The 17,811-nt window shown below is 35.1% G+C and overlaps 1 protein-coding gene across 1 annotated transcript in view; it reads right to left on the bottom strand.

Moving 5' to 3' along the window:
* LOC110025776 (ubiquitin-activating enzyme E1 1) overlaps window positions 1-8,973 on the bottom strand; it is a 21,215-nt gene extending 12,242 nt beyond the window's left edge. Inside the window, exon 1 of the mRNA XM_020726427.1 lies at window positions 8,360-8,973. Coding sequence (XP_020582086.1) covers window positions 8,360-8,840 — 481 coding nt within the window. The 5' untranslated portion in view covers window positions 8,841-8,973. The remainder of the gene's footprint in view (window positions 1-8,359) is intronic.
* Window positions 8,974-17,811: the final 8,838 nt, after the last annotated feature.

Raw genomic sequence — 17,811 nt, 5'->3', positions numbered from 1 at the left:
CAACTATAGTATCATTTATTAAGCTCGACATGTTAGCTGTTAATAAGTGCTATGAGACTTGATTGGTTATTTTGTTAATGGGATTGATAACGCTTGATATTTTTGTTCATTAATGAGCTAGATAAGGCAAGATATGTTAGTTTGTTAATGGGTTCAATAAGGCCCATTTAGTTAGCAAGCAAGTGGCACTCATTAATATGCTTGATAAAGCTCATCTGGCACAAAGCAGTCGATAGTAGAGCTTGTTAATGGCACAATAAGGCATGTTTATTCACTAAATGAACCAAAGAAGAGCTGAGCTCAAACAACTATGATTTTCAATGAACCACTTAACACAAACATAAAAGCTTGAATCAAGCTTGAATTGAGCCATATCAGGTTTATAATAAATGAATTTGGCCATGCACAAGTTCTTGCTCGGCTCGGTGCGCTTACCCCCATACATGCTGCCAAGAATAACCGCAATGATGTTTTAATAAGGATATTAACGAGGTTTAGAAAATAAGCCAAACGCTAGGTGGGTGGAAATTATGATGGTTAGTGGATTATGTAGTAACTATAATGAAAACTCTGCAAATTTTACACTAATTCAATCTAACTCCTTCCTCATTTGCTCCGTCTATGGTTTCATCTCATCATTGCCACCCTCGCAAATCAATCCCTCCAAGCACAAACAAAAAATGAAATCAGTCTATCTATATCAATTCAGCTCAAAAACTGGATTACAGTCAGAGTCAAATAGATTGAATCAACTGAAAAACATCTGTAATAAGTTGGTAAAAAGAAAATCAGGTAAAACCCAATCCGAACCCAAGGAAACTAAGCATAAGAACTTCAAAAACTCAAAACATTTAAAATTTTCATTGAAATGATTTCCATGGACCATACTGCATTCCATGACATCTAGAGCAACATGTTGGGAGAAGTATTAGCAATGAGACCCGCAACAATTGATTAGATAATGAAGTGGAAGGATTCTAAAAGGGGAGATCTCAGTTTTTAATCACATATAAAGGGGTTTTACTGTAATAAATGCTATCCTTGGCTTCAAACCTTAGATCATATTTAGAGGCTTACAGACTATAGAAGAGGCCAATGCCTAACTAACTCAGTTGTCATCATCAAATGTAGCCGTGTCATAGAATAACTTTCTTCACTTGGCAAATAGGGTCCTCAACATCTCAATAATTCATTGGCTAGAATTCTATCAGTCGTCACCAAAAAAAGGCAATCTTTGTTAAAAAATAATTGACTCAAGGAAAGAGAAGTAATCACCTACTCTAGATATTTCTCAACAGATACTGAACTCAGTTGCAGCTGCTTGTCCAAGGCTTTGCCCAATTATAGCCAAGTGAGGCCGAGCTCACTGTATGAGGATTATATATATCAAACCCAAAGCATCAATGAATTGGATCAATTATGAGACATGGATGGTGTACCTTAGATTATAGTGAACCATGGTAGTCTAAACACCCTTTTAGTAATAATTTGGAATATTAGATAAAGCCATAATAGAGAAATAGAATAAAAAATCATTTTCTTTGGCCCCATAACCACTTCTTTTTCACCCAGAATTTATTTCCAATACATATAAGCTACCCAAACTTAGGGTTTCCTAGCATAGATAGGTTAAATTGGAAAAAGGAATTACATCACATTTCAGTTGGCAATAATAGAAGTCATACAATTATTTTGTTGTGCTGAATTAATATTGAACAGTTTCAATCAAAGAAGGATGATTTCTAACAGCATCCATTTGAACTGTTAATCATATTGTTTTCCTTAGCTGAAAACTACTCGTAGAAAATTAAGATGTCTCAGTTCTAAATGTTAGCTTGGATGAGCAGAGCATCCAGTCGAGCTCCTTGAGTTCTAAATGTCTTAGGCACCACTCCACTAAAACATGATCTTTGATATTTTGATGGCTTGACCAAGAAACCATTTTACAATGATTTAAGTGATTTTGATGATAATAAAAAGGACCCAAAAAGATAGGAGAAAGCTGAAGATAAAACTATAGAAATGGAAGAAGTGATTTTGAATATTGATAAGATTTAACAGTTTATCCTGAAAAGCATTCAAATTCTAAACTTCTTAATATATGTAATCCCACAAATGTATAGCTAATTGCAAAATTCTGCATGAGGAGAATTGTGGAAATATTATCTCCCAGATATCAGAGCAGTTGTCATAAAAATAAAATAGAAACCAATAAAACAGACAAGTCCAATCAGTTACATTAATATGGTATGCCTACATAAAATGGTTTTATTAAGGTTAGTTTGCCAGAAGATTATCCTATTTTCCCGAAGGATCATAAAGAAAAAGAGAACAGATGCAAAAAGTCCATAGCCTCAATGCGTAGACAAATACTAATAAAAAAGAAACCTGGAATTCGCGTGTCTGGCCCTTTCCCTTTCTCGGTCTCGAGCCGTGCGAGCTCTTCTTCCTCCACGCGAGGGAAGAGTTGACCTCGTCTGTCCTTCCCTGACTTTCTTCTGCCCGCGGCCTTCCTTCCCGAATATAAATAACAAACCTAGGATATGACTAGGGTTATCCTAGCTCTGATACATAATGATACTGGAGTTAACCCAAACCACGATAAGAATATAAATAATATTGTTGGAATTCAAATATGTTACAACAACGACTCTTCAAAACAGTAAATAAATAATAACAAACATAAAAAATACCCTAAGGCGACGATGAAGGGGGAATGGTGGTGGCTTGATAGCTGGTAGGGTGCAGGTTAAGAGGAATAACAGAATGCGATAGCAGGTTGAAGGAATAGGAAGGTGGTAGCACAACAGAGGAGTTGATGGAGTGTCGTGCAATGGCAGGCTAGGCGGCAGAGTAGGATACAACAACAAGAGAGATTGCGACACAGAAAGAAAGGAGTGGTTTGCAACGTCAGGTTGGGCGGTAGAGTAGTATCCGATAGCAGTTGAGCAACTGGAGGGGGACCACAGTAGAAACAACAGGGAAAAGAACTTGGAATGGGGGCTGTCATATCAATATCATGTTCAGTTATGTCAGAATGGTTTTAAAATAATAGAACTTACCATGTCACAAAATTAAAACAGAAACAAAATCGATAAAAAATAGGAGAGCCAACTAATAAACAAATTAATTAAGAGGATTCCATTTTTCCATACATGCCGGCCCTCAGGAGCATATATATAAGGGAGAGAGGTTAATTTTTAAGCATGTATGTATTACTAATATGTCAAGTTCATTTCATCAATCGTGGAGGGGCTTGGTTTAGCAAAGTGTTGAAGCTATGTTTCTTTCAAAAAGCAGACACATTATAATTTTCATTTGCGTGGGAATTATGTAACACAATTTAAAACCGCACATGCACTTACTCCACAAATCGTGGCCATGGATAACAAACTAGTCCATTTACGAATGTATTCACAACTTTCTATGATATTGACAAAACAAATATTATGGAAGCTTAAAAATATCTCAGACCTCCCATGTAGACATCTCCCACTTTTCCTTTTCATTCTCTCTTTTCTGTGCTAAAAAACCTTTTTAAAAGGTACTCCTTCCCAAGTTTTCTTGTCATATTCACTGATGGGAGAATCCTTATTTAAAATTGCATTGAGACACTCCTCAAAAGATTTGGGTGAGCCATACGCCTCACATTTGGTGAAGCGCACCTCACTTCAATTATCTTGAGACATGTGCCACATAGGCTTAGGGTTTCTTTTTAAATTTTACTTAATGTCAATCTCCCCTCTCTCACACATGCATGATCTCCCCTCTCACAATCTCCTCTCCCATGCATACACCAGCATCCCTTAGTGTCGCCATCATCGCCTACTACTTTGGCCCGGACCCCTTGTTGTGCATGGTATCCCCTCTCACACATGATCTCCCCTCCCACTCATACACTGGCATCCTTTACATTGTTGTCATTACCACTTCATCCTGCTGCTTCCACCATCAAGCCAAGTTGCGCATAATCTTCTCTCTCAAACATGATCTCCCCTCTTAGGCTGCCCTTAGCGCCACCGTCGTGCCACCGTTGTTGCAATCACCGCTTGTTGATTATGCCACCGTCGTCGATATCTGCTTCTTCCACCACATATGGAAATTGAAGATGAGGAGAAATGGAAAAAAAAGGATACTCCAGAATGAGGAGAAAACAATTCAATATGTTAATGAAGACCCATTGAGTGATGAGAAAAAAATGGACTTTTGAATTTAAAAATTTTAATATTGATGACTTGTTATATTTTAATTTAAGTAGAGGATAATATGAGTGAGAGAGAGACTATGTTAAACATTGTTTTTGTTATGTTATCAAGTTTTAGTGTTCTACTTTGATATCTTAGTTTTTTTGATAGTTTGATACTTATATAACCCAACTTATTTATTTCATGAATTGATATTTGGATATTAACATGACACAATTTGTTACTTCTTAATTTTTAGGATGTTAATATGTTAATTTTCAAATTGTTAATATATTAAGATGTTATTATATTGATTCTTGCTTCATGTTTTAAAGTTTTCACAATACTCATTCCTTCAAGGAATTTTTGGAATTTGAGATTTGTCTTTAAAACATCTACTAGCTTAAGACTTGTCCCGCAGAATAAAACGATTAAATACTCATTTATGCATTTTAATCCTTGATTTGGACTTATATGCTCGTTATCTAGATAAGAACACGGCTACATCACAATTAAAATCAAGTTCACATAAGACAGAAAAATCATCAAATGAGCTTAAGGATGAATTATTTGGTACACATCATCTATAACAAGAGATCGAAGAATAGAAATCTGAAGAAAAATAGTTTAAAGGATGGTGAGAATTCCCTACTATGTGAATATATGACATTAGATGATGTCAATGAGATAACTTCATCTGAGACGCAACAAAAGGATCTAAAATTGATTTCTTCTAAGATGACAAATAAAATTAGTATCTAACATAATGCAACAAAAGATTAAAAAGATATCCATAAAAATTTAAATATTTGAAGTTGTTTTAGAAATAATTAATAATCATAATTTATTATTAATTATATTTTATTAGGATAGAGAAAAAATGAATGAGATTGATGAAGATTAGGATAAGTGAGAGAAATTGAAGACAACTGAAGATAAGACAGAAGAGAAAGCTATTTATTATGATAACAACTTGAACGGAAAACGCCCTAGGCGATGAGAGTATTAAGGATTTTTTAATACTCGACGTATTCTCATTTGAAACTATAGATACTGATATGTTGGACAATTGGAGTAAGAGAGAAAATTATTATAATAAACTTATTTAATGTCGTACATTCTTTTGATACATTATATTACTTTCATTGACATCTTATATTATTTTTTACCAATTGATGTTTGTATTGCACTTCTACTTTGGACAATCTACTACATGATACTAAAAAGCTTGTAATTTTATAGTTGTTATATGAGTAATTTGCTACTTCTTATTATATTAATCTTTCTTTAATATATTTATATGTTATAATGCTAATATATTGATTTTAATGCTAATATATTGGTTTTTACTTTCATTTTAGTTCTATGTAATTTTTTGATTGTGAGGCTTATGTCTTGTCTCACAGAAAAAAATGCCTAAGTATCTAATTGTGTAATTTTAAACCTTAGAGAGGGATCATGCTCTTCATTAGTGTTGAGATCTTAATAGTAATTTAAGCAATTGTATGGCTTCTCATATTGGAGAGGAAGAGTTGGCAAGATACTTGCACGGATGATCTAGACCTCTCATTTTTGACAGTGTAGGCAAGTTCTTTTTTATCACACTGCCATAAACAATAACAAAGCAGGCCATCATTGTACTTAGCTTGCCTTACAAGATAGTTTTATTTTGAACAATAAAAAAGATACTCTCTTTTTGCTTTTGTTAGAGATGATAAATTTACTTCATTCATGCATAATTACACACTTTGCATACTTTTGTATCTATTTTAGTTTTAATGCTATACCCATATATTCAAGAATGGTTGCACATACAAAGCTATCCAACAAGCGAACACAATTGTTTACTTGACTGTGAATCTATGTTCTATATGTCTTCAACTGTACCTTCTATTCCTACGATGTTCATGCAATACAATAGATGCAAGAAATAGTTTTGACTTAACAAAAGGAATGTATATCAACTGCAAACAATGGGAAGCTTTACTATTACTAACATGGCAATTTATAATAATGTTTAGTACCATAAACTGCTCAAAGCCACATTTTGAAACTTTATTATAATATAAGGACTTCTTAAATTTTAAATCCATCAAAAAGATAAAAATAAAATAAATAGAACTAGTATAACAAATAATTTTCTAATATATATTTATCTAGACTTGTACAACATCGTATCTCCATCTAAAGGATAGATCTATCATTTCAATAATAAATAATAGAGAAGAAATATGAACCGTCCTGACATGTTCTCCAATAATTGAGGGATCTAAACTATGAAATTGAAAATCATTCCAAACCAATAATTGAGGTTGAGAGGGACCTAATTTCATTTCTATTATTTTAAGTACTTAAACGCATCGATTCTCTTCTTCAATAGTTTTACTAATTTTGTTGTATCAAATGCCAAGTCAAAGGTGTTTTGGCTTACTCTTTTTTCTAATAAAATGAACTTCTAATATACAATTGTTTATACAAATATTAAAACGCATTTATAGTTCATTAAAGAAGCACAACCTTATCAATGCAAACTCTTTTTTTTAGTACCCTCCAAACCTTCCTACCCAATTGCGTTACTCACAAATCACACATACATTTTTTTCTTATTTCTTATTTAGAATGGATTGGCCGAAGAGCGGGCCCCCAACCAATCTCATGTGCAAATTCAAATCCCATCTAGTCGTCGATTCGAACCCGGGTCAAGAGGAGACTTACACAAAGCCGCCACCAACTCACCTACACACACACACACACGCAAAGATATGCGTGTATATATATATATATATATACAATTATATGTATGTATGACCTTATTAAGTACACACTATTTTTCAATGCATTCAACCTCATAGATTGGTAGATTTTTACAATTTAGAATCAATAACCAAGTTTCCCAAAAATCATTACAAATCACCAAATAAAGCAGAAAGTACACTATTTAGCATCATTTCAAAGCCCTAAAAACTAAGTTCCTATTTGAAGTCTAACTATGGACAAGTATTCGATTAGGCAAACAACAAAAATGACTTTTTAAATGCACCCATGTTTGTGACCAAAAGAGGTAACTCAGATCAGCAGAGGACCAAACAGCTTTTGGCCCATCCACCAGCAGAAGCTAACCGAGTGTGTAAATCCAGAAGTGTACAACAAAGGGTCCAAGCTGGAACATCAAGCAATTAGGCAAAAGTCAATAAGGCACTCGTAAGCGGCCAAGTACAAGAGCCCGATTATGAGAACCTACAGAGGTGAATTACCCCAGTAAATACGTCAAAGCTAAAAGAAGCCTTAGTGGGGATATTACCACTAAATACAACTATACAAACCTAAAGACCTAGGAGGGATTTGGGCATAAATATGCCATTTTATGAAGGCCAATCCATATAAAAAGGGGGTGTTAATTATAAACAATGATCCCAGATCCTCGATTCTAACCCAAAATTATCGATCCTAATTTCAGCTTTCCACTCACTAGAACTGGCCTGGAACATCAAGCAATTAGGCAAAAATCAATAAGGCACTCATAAGCGGCCAAGTACAAGAGCCCAAGTACGAGAACCTACAGAGGTGAATTACCCCAGTAAATAAGTCAAGCTAAAAGAAGCCTTAGTGGGGATATTACCACTAAATACAACTATACAAACCTAAGGACCTAGGAGGGATTTGGGCATAAATATGCCATTTTATGAAGGCCAACCCATATAAAAAGGGGGTATTAATTATAAACAATGATCCCAGATCCTCGATTCGAACCCAAAATTGTCGATCCTAATTTCAGCTTTCCACTCACTAGAACTGAGGAAAAAGTTCGCCTAATCTCCCTCACCGTGCTCATCTTTATCTTGCCTTCGCTCAGCTTCTTAGCTGCTCACCCCTCTCCCTCTCTTTCTCTCTCTACCCCATTCTCCCTCCTTATGGACACTCTATTCTTTCGGTGTGATTCAAGAACAAACTTGGGTTCAGCACAAAGAATTACAATTCACCTAAAAAATATAAATCCACAGAAAAACATCAAGAGTTAAGAAAAATCAAGCAATATTCTGGCCTAAATAACAGATCCACAGCTGGAAAATGCAATTACAGTTATGATGGTACAGCAAGCAGCAAAAACTTACAGCTATAAGAAGCGATAAAATAAAACAATAGGAAAAAAAACACCACTGAAATTCGAATTGCACCTATTTCACAGCCAAGGCCATTAAGACCGGATATGAGAACATTTGAGGCAAAGAGTCGTCTCATGGCCTCCCTTCCATACACAGCTAGCTGGCGACTGTGGAGATCCTCATCGATTTCCTGCGATTTGCTCCTGTTCCCCTCCAACTGTATGTATTGAACCGTAGTGAAATTGCTACCTGGAGATGCCTCCGTCTCCAATTCCCTAGACGAGATCAACGGATCTCTTTGCTTGTTCAACAAGGGTTTTTCTGCGAGCTGCTCTTCTTCTGCTTCTTCAACGACAGCATCCGCCACTCTCTTTCTACAACGCATGTAGCGTAAAGCCCCGTTCAAAATTGCATAGCATCCAACCCCGAGGACCAGCAATAACAACGAGCGGCGATACAAGTGGGAATCCTGATCTGCCATGAAAATCTCCAAAAAGAGCCCAAGGAGTACGGGCACAATTAGGGATAGTAATAGCCCTAATCTGATCTTCATAAGGCGAACGGGAAGGAAAGAATTATAGGAAACCCAAGGAGGCAAAATGCCAGTGTAGCTTGCCGCTGGCTTCAGTGGAGTCGTGGGAGGCGAAAAGAAACGAACAAATTTGCCGACCGGTGCTGAGTGGGGTTTATTTGGTTTACGCAAATGTATTTTAAAAATTGAGGCCGACTTCTTTTTCATGTTGCCATTAACTTTTTATTTTTTATGGTTATTTAATTAATTGTGATTTAACAAAATGTTCAATCACATTAAATCTCTCGGGTTGAAGCATTATCATTCTACCTACGGTTGTCAAAATGGTTTATTGTTTTCGAGCAACTCGTATTCGACTCGTTAAGAAGCTCGTGTTCGACTCGTTCACTAAGTTAATAAGCCGAACACGAACAACACAAACCAAGATTTGTTCGTTTGTGTTCGGCTCGTTTTGACTCGAAATACTACTAATCAATTATATATATACAGAGAGAGAGAAGAATAGTATTTTTAAAAAACTTAATTGTCTAAATGGCTACAAAAATTTATAATCATTTAAAATAATTAATTAAGAAAATATAATAAAAAATACTAATTTAGATTCAATTGATATTTTAATATAAATAATAATTTTTAAATTTTGTCTCAATACTTAACATCTTATGACTATGTGATTAGGATTGTCAAAACTACTCTTTGTTCGTGAACGGCTTGCGTTCGGCTCGCTAAGCAAACGAGCCGAACACAAACACATTTTTTGAGCTCAAAATAAAAACGAGTCGAACAAGGGCTGAGCCTGAGCTCGCTCGTGTTCGGCTCGTTTACACCACTAATTGCGTCCAAGGAACCTTATAAGTGTCGAATGATGGGAACACTAATGAAATAATTATCATAACATAAATGCTTTAATGATAGCATTTAATATCATGAAACATCCTATCCAATTAAGGCACAAAATGACCAATAATAAGAACCTCCTAACTTCAACAACCTTCTCAATGAAATTTTCTTGGATGTCCCGATGTGAAAACTAGCACCATTAGACCACAAACAGCAGTGGGTCTGGGCCGTAGGCATGAAGAATTTTTGGGCAAAATATTGGAACCATTTATATAGATACCACCCAATTGTTACATATTCATATGCATAACATCTAAAATTTCTTTTTTTTTCTTGTTTAATTGAAGGGGCATTTACATGCACACCACCCAATTCTTACGTATTTACATTTTTAAAATCTAAATTTTATTGTAATGTAATTTACATTTTACAGGTTCATGAATATCTTGTATTTATCTTATTTATTTACTTCATGTATATTTTATTTTAATTTTTTAGTTAATATGATTTTAATCAATTATAATTTTTTTGTTGGATTATTTTAAAATAATAATCATTATATATATCTATGAACGAACAAACCTCTATTCGTGCTCAACTTGTTTATAAATCTAGCTCAATAAATTAGTTCGTGTTCAGCTCGTTTGTTTAACAAATGAGCCGAATATGAGCCGCATAACGAGCCGAACATGAGTTGTTCGCGTACAACGAGCAGTTGTTTTGACAGCTCTACTTGTATTGCTATAGTTTAGGAATACGAGTATTCAATGGTTTTTTTTTTTTATCATCATTATTTTTTAAACTAAATTTTCAGGTAATTTAATTGATTAAAAGATGAACAATATAAGAAATAAAATTTATATAAAATGCGTACAACCCGTTATGGGGCAAAATTTTATTCTACCATCATAAGTTAAATTTAATTAGTGGCTCTTTCATTTGTAAAATGTTATTCATAAAGAATGAATATAAAAAATTTAGTTCCCACCATCTGACAGTTTGTTCCCACCTTGATTAATTTCAAACTCTCGGTCAGGTCGTGACAACATATTTAATAGCAAAGAGTTTGATATTTAAATTATAATTTTAAAACATTGAAAAGCATTATTTTAATACACTTTTAAATTCATGTTTAAATAGAAAAAATAAATTCATTTTACAGCCAAATAAAAAAAATCCAATTATATTCAATTTAATTTTTAACTAACCAAAAAAAATTTGAGAAATCAAAACAAGATGTATATAATTTAAACAAATTTCTCAAAATACATTAATTCTAACAAAAAGTGAAATAAATAAGTGAGTTTTATTTAATAGAAGTTCGATTTGAAATTAAATAAATGCCAAATATTGTGTTAGAAATTTTTAATACTCCTAAAAAGTCAATCCTTAAGAATTTAAGTTTTTTTTCTAAATTGGATGATTTTGAAATGAAACATAGTCCACAACCCATTTTGACCCATAGTCCACAAGATGTCTCCACATTTGTTGATGACGTGAAACAAGTTCCAAAATTTTATTGTCCCTAAATGTGTAATACGTTTTCAACTTGAAGGCATATTTAGTGATGATGAAGATTTATTTCGCTACTTCTCTATTGCTTTTTGCTTTCATTGTGAAGTTTAATAGCTAAATTTGATGGTAAAATATTATGACTCTTTGGTGAGTTGTAGAAAGATATCATGTATTAAAGACAAAAGGTGAAGGAGGTGGTGAGAAGATCTCTAGATTGAATGTAAGAATAGAATTTGTTTGGAATAAATTATTCTTTATTAATTTCTCACTTAATTTGGTGAAGTGTGTTGACTTCATTTTATATGAAATCTAACTCTTTCTCTTTATAGCCTAGAATCTAGGCTTAGGACTTTTATAGTGTCTATCCTAGAGGACTAGTGATGGGATTCACCCTTTAGCAATTCTAAACACCTCTTAGCTCTTCTGTGAGACCTTGCATTGGTGGTCCCAAGCTCTCAATGTTTTGGTTGAGATGGCTAAGACCAACATGTTGAGGCGTCTCACTTAATTTGATAAAGTGTTTTGACCTCATTTTATATGAGAACTAACTCTTTCTCCTAAGAGCTTAGAATCTAGCCTTAGGACTTTCCTAGTGTCCATCCTAGAGGACTAGTGATGGGATTCACCCCTTTGCAATTCTAAACACCTCTTAGCTCTTTTGTGAGGCCTTACATTGGTGGTCCCAAGCTCTCAATTTTTTGGTTGAGATGGCTAAGACCAACATGTTGAGGCTCAAAGAGATTTCCCATAGGATCATGAGGCCTTAGGGACACCCATTATGACCTTAGGTGGTTTGGTCGCCACTTCATTTACTCTTCACTTCCCCCTCATCAAGTTTGCTCCAAGACCATCCAAATTTCCCAAATTGACCCAATTTTCCACCAAATTACCAAATCAAGCCAATCCTATCAAATTTCAAATCAAAACCCCAAATTTGTCCAAGTTCAAACTCAGATTTCACCAAAAGCACCAAAACCCCAAAATTCAATCCACTTTTCCCTAATTCCAAACCCAAATTCAAATTTATCAAGCCTAAACCCAAATCTAACTTAAAACCACTTCAAATTCACCAAGGCTATTTCAAAATCTAAATCTAACCCAATTTCATCAAATTCCAAGTTCAAATTAATTTTTGTCAAATTGACCACGCCTGAGGGTTCACCAGGTCACCAATTATGCTTTGTCGTGTGCACATGAGTTACATTGGGATGGGAAACCAATTTAGGTCCATTTGGGTTCAATTTGTGCTAAATCCAAGTCAAAAACACCAAAAAAATGCCTAATAACACAAAATTTGCATACGCAAGCGATAACATCGCGGAACTCCAACTCGCCACGCGATAACACCAACACTATCGTGATACTAGAAATATACTATTACGCTAATGTCGCCACGCATGGCTTTGCGGTACAATGCCACAAACCCTTGCATACACAAGCGATAACATCGCGGAACTCCAACTCGCCGCGCGATAACACCAACACTATCGTGATACTAGCAATATACTATTACGCTAATGCCGCCACGCATGGCTTTGCGGTACAATGCCACAAACCCAACAATAACACCACAATAATACCTAAATAACACCACAATACTACCGCTCTGCATACCGCGCCGCAATCCTGTGATACACCCAAAAATATTACCAAAATACTACCACGAATAAAACCACCCTTTCAGCTGCAGCGGTAAACCACGCATAAACACTAGATCACCGAGCATAATGTATCAATACCACCCGTCTTTTCAAAAAAAAATTCCAATAACAACGAGTATTACCAAGGTAAACCCACAAAAAAAAAAAAATAAATCCAATAACAACGAGTATTACCAAGGTAAACCCACAATAATACCCAAATCACCGACTTTTTGGCAATAACACTAAAATTACTCCATTTCTTCACATCCCAACGACACCCACGGTCGTACATCCTAATGCCACCCAAGAATCTCAAATATAGCAAAAAAAAACCAAACTCCTAAAACCCATAACACTTCCAAAATTCAGTAAACCCCATATTAATCTCCAATAACCTCACAAAACTTCGCAAAACACCAAATAACACAATTTTGAGGGGGTTTTCGTTCGATTTTCTACAAATACAACCAAAATACAACCATAATACGATCTGAATAACACCTAGATGGACAAAACCGTAGCTTCTCCTCTCGTGATTTGGCTCACTCGCACACGACAAAGGATATGTTGACCATGTACATCACCCTCTGCTTGAAGATCTTATCTTCCCAAGGCTCTTGAATAGGTCATTCCTTCGGGAAAATGAGAATTTCCATTTTGGCTCACTCACGCAAGGCAAAGGACATGTTGACCCTATTCATCGCCCTCTGCCCGAGATCTTCTCTTCCCAAGTCTCTTGAATAGGTCGTTCCTTTAGGAAAACGATTTTTGATTTTGGTGAAAATGCATGCTTTGAACTTTCCTTCATGAAACATTTGAAGGGCCCAAGCCATCACCCTTCCCTTGAAGCTTTAATTTGGAAAATTTTCCCTTGTCTCCAGCCCTTAGCCAAGCATACATAAGGCCACTCCTTCATGTTTGAAATAGCACAGTACCAAGGGAGCTAAGGCGAAGCCTTGCCGAAGTTTCCCTTGACCTCTTTGCAACCTTCCATAAGCTCATCCTAAGCTTCCTAACCCCTTTCCACCTCTCATCAAACCACAAATCTTCACCTTAAAAAAAAAATTAATTTTTGTCCCATGAATTTAACCTTGCCAAAACACCAAAATAGTCACTCCACAAGCTTCCCAAGACCCTAAAACATCATTCTACACCAAGTCGTGTTCTTTCTGAGCCCTCTACCATAGCTCAAGACCAAGGTCAACCACACATTTGATCAAGTTTGTACTTGAACCCATTCATGGACGAATTTGATGCTTGAAATAAGTTTTTAGGATTCAAGTGAATCTTCTACTACCGCCCAATCAAAACCTCACCCCTTGGTCAAATGTATAACTCAAAAAACTTCATTTTCGCCTCAGTTTTGGGCCTTTGTGAAAAGAAATTGCATGCCATGATAATCTTGCCATATAAATATGTTCCTCATGCTTAAACGATGGTGTAAGATCAAACCCTTTTTAATTTCATTAAGTATCGAGTCAGATTTTGATGTTTTAACTTGGACGGTTCAGGTGTTCTAGCTCATTTGAGAAGATGAACAGTACTTGACTTATTTGAAGTTATATTTTTGGTAGTATTATGATGTTATTTGCACTTTTTGTTGCTTTATTTACACCATGTTACATGCATTATATTATAGTGGTATTATGGTGTTACTTGCACTGTTTTACTGTAATACTTGTATAGTATCTTAATGTTATTGTGATTTTAAGTCATTTTTCCTATGGTTAACTTAAAATGAGAATTTTCTAGTTTAAATAATTACAGTAATTAATTTAAACTTTGAAAAAGATCATATTTTGGTGTAGAAAACCCATAAAAATAAAATAAAATTACCCCTGTACTCAGTAAACATAGGAGACATTATTTATCCAAAAATTTAAAATATTTATTTAATATTTTTATATAAATTAATTAATTAAAAAAAATCTTCTTTTAAATATAAAAAATTAAATCTTCATTACTATCACCTTCTTCTCATGTGATTGATAGCCTGATTATTCTTGGTACCACTAGTTGGTTGGCTAATAGATGCATATTGTCAAAGTTTGATTTGAATATGATGTTTCTTAAACTGCTAGTGTCAAACAAAATACTACCGACCTTATAGTTTTTTATCATCATCGTGATCGTGACGGTGTTGCTGTAGGAGTTCCCCTTCGCAGGCAAGTCTACATTAGTAAAAATGCTCAGAGAATGAAACATCCTCTTCGAAGCCAAAGCGGCGACACAAAGTTCCCCTGTCTGGAGACTCTTATGATCAGCTCGACAGATCAATTCTCCTCCCATGATGTGGATAACATTGGCTCAGATGGGCTTACCAGAGTCTTCTTCTACTAGGGCTTTCCCCTCCTTTTAGGTTTAGGGTTTAAAGACCAAAAACTCTTTGAATTCTTCGAGCCAAATTAATTCTTTAACCAGGCTTCGGAGGCGTCTCCACTCTTTCGTATCATGACCATGATTCCTATGGTACTTATATAATTTATTTGTGTTCCAGAGAAAAGCTCTGGTTCTCATTAGTGGAGCCCTTCTGAATTACTCCTTGTCCAGTATGACCTCCACCAATTCCGTCAATGAATCCCTCAAATGAGTGTCTTTTGGTATCTTTTGATCATCAAATTATCGGTCATTCAACTGCTCTATCCTCCTCTTTGATGGTTTTTGTTGGCCTCTCCATTATCACGAGTTGGTTGGTTATCTTCATGTCTAGGTTGTCCTTCAACCTCCACTCATCATCTTAAGAGTGCCACTTCCACGAGCGATGGTTGAATTATTCAGATTTGTAATAAGAAGGATGAAATACTCTCAACTGTAATGGATAGTTTGCTAACTCCTAAAAAATACTTGAATCACTCGCTCCTGAGCCCTTGGATCAAGCCAACATGTGCTATTTCGACTTCCAGATCCCACACTTTTAGGATTTTATTCTATAATCAAGCAAAATACGAATGAAGGTTCTTATTCGTCACTTAAATGACATGTCATAGGGTCTATGAGTTCTTACAAGGCTTCTGAGTGCTGGGGGAGTGCATTGTGAACATCTTCTTGAATATAGTGAAGGAGGTGATTGCTCCTGTTGGGAGGCCATTGAACCTCATGAGGGTTGAGTCCCTCAGTGTGGTGTAAAATAATTGAAATTTCAATGTGTCAGACTTTGTGAAGGCATACGACCGATTCTCTGGATCACTCTGCCCCTTGTATGATTCTATTGAAGGGAGTTGAAACTTCTTCGGTGGCTCAACATCAAAGATTTGCTAGGACAACATATTGTCTAGTTGACGTTAAACCTTCATATGCCCAAACCATTGTTTGACCAACGGTGTTGACCAAACGCTACCCAGATACTGGGAGTCTTCCATCATTCTCCCCTTTGAGTCATTCAACAGACTTGGGGTTTAGGTTCTTATTCTCGAAGTTTCTGTTTCCATGGAGCTTGTGCTCTTCCCTTAATGAGCATGCATGTCAATTATGTTATATGTCATGTCATGTTGTCTCTAAGTTCCTGAGTTTGTTGTTGCAAAACTTTTCTTGGGGAGCTTGTGCTCTTCCCTTAATGAGCATGCAGGTCAATTATGTTATATGTCATGTCATGTTGTCTTTAAGTTCCTGAGTTTGTTGTTGCAAAACTTTTCTTGTGCACTCCATGTTTAAAGTGTTTCTTAAATGAGTTTATTCGTCGTGATGTGCTCTTCTTCTTGTTGATAACATGATCCAAGCAGACCACACTTTTGAAAATGTTGAATTCAGATGTCCTATGAAACGTCCGAGATGAAGAGCGTAAGACAGATGAGAGAAATAGAGAAAGAGGGGGAAAGAAAGAAAGTGCACAGTAAAATAAGAATTTTGATAGAGTAATTTTAATAGTCATTTATTATAAAAATGTCCCGCTATTTATAGAATTCAAGGGCATCTATTGTAAAATTTCATAATTGTCACTATTTTAATAGGGACGATATAAGATATTGTTATGACATCTTTTCATATTCTTAACTTACTCTGACACTCTTTTATACTCATAACCGATCATAGTATCATTTCATATTCATAACTAATTGAGGAGAGTCATTTGATGACTAATTAACATTATCTCTCAGATAGATGAAAGTCTTTAGTCGGTCGGCAGTCATATGGCTGGTCGAAAGGTTGTCGGTTAAACTATGCTTGATATTTCTGTCATTAGGTGAACTGGGCCTTTAGGCAGAGGATTTATGACCATAATCTGACGGGTAGCTCTCATTGGAAAAGAGCCTTCATTGAGGGTGAGAAATGTGTTCTTTATGGGGGGGGATTGGTTTCTCCTTATATTCATTCTTTCGGTTGTATCCGAATTTTGATTGAATTAAATGACGCATGATATTTTCATCTTTTGACTTTCTCAATTCACTGTCATTCGGCGCCATAAACGCTACATGTTGAATTTTCTTACACACATATATGCATACATATACACACACACATATTTACATACATATGCATACACATATAGACACATATATGTACAGATATATGTGTGTACATATATACACACACACACTAAAACAATTAAGAAATTTTGAACCGACAAATTTAAGTTATTTTAAAGAAAAAACTAGTTTGAATTCGAACAATTTTTCAAAATATAAAAGATAAAAAAGATGAATCAAAGTAGACCAAAATCACAATATTACGCTACAAAGATTATGTCAACAAGCAACAAGTCATCATGCCTCCAGATTATGTAAAATCCAGCCGTCCATATTGAAAGATGCGATAACCAATCAGTGTTCATAAATTCCATCGCAACGTCACTTTCCCCAACTCCTCCAAGGATTCCATTAGCCAATAATAATGGACGAAAACCAACAAATAAAAGATATATTCATTATAAAATATTTGAAAAGCATGGCTGATAAAAGAAGACATGACACCTTATTAATAAATAACTCTCTATTATGATGTATTTGCATATCTAACGCATAAACTTCAACTTTTACATATATATATATATATATATC

Source organism: Phalaenopsis equestris, unplaced genomic scaffold (assembly GCF_001263595.1).
Source record: "Phalaenopsis equestris unplaced genomic scaffold, ASM126359v1 Scaffold000330, whole genome shotgun sequence".
In the NCBI taxonomy this organism is placed as follows: domain Eukaryota; kingdom Viridiplantae; phylum Streptophyta; class Magnoliopsida; order Asparagales; family Orchidaceae; genus Phalaenopsis; species Phalaenopsis equestris.
This window is presented reverse-complemented; position numbering and strand designations above follow the sequence as displayed.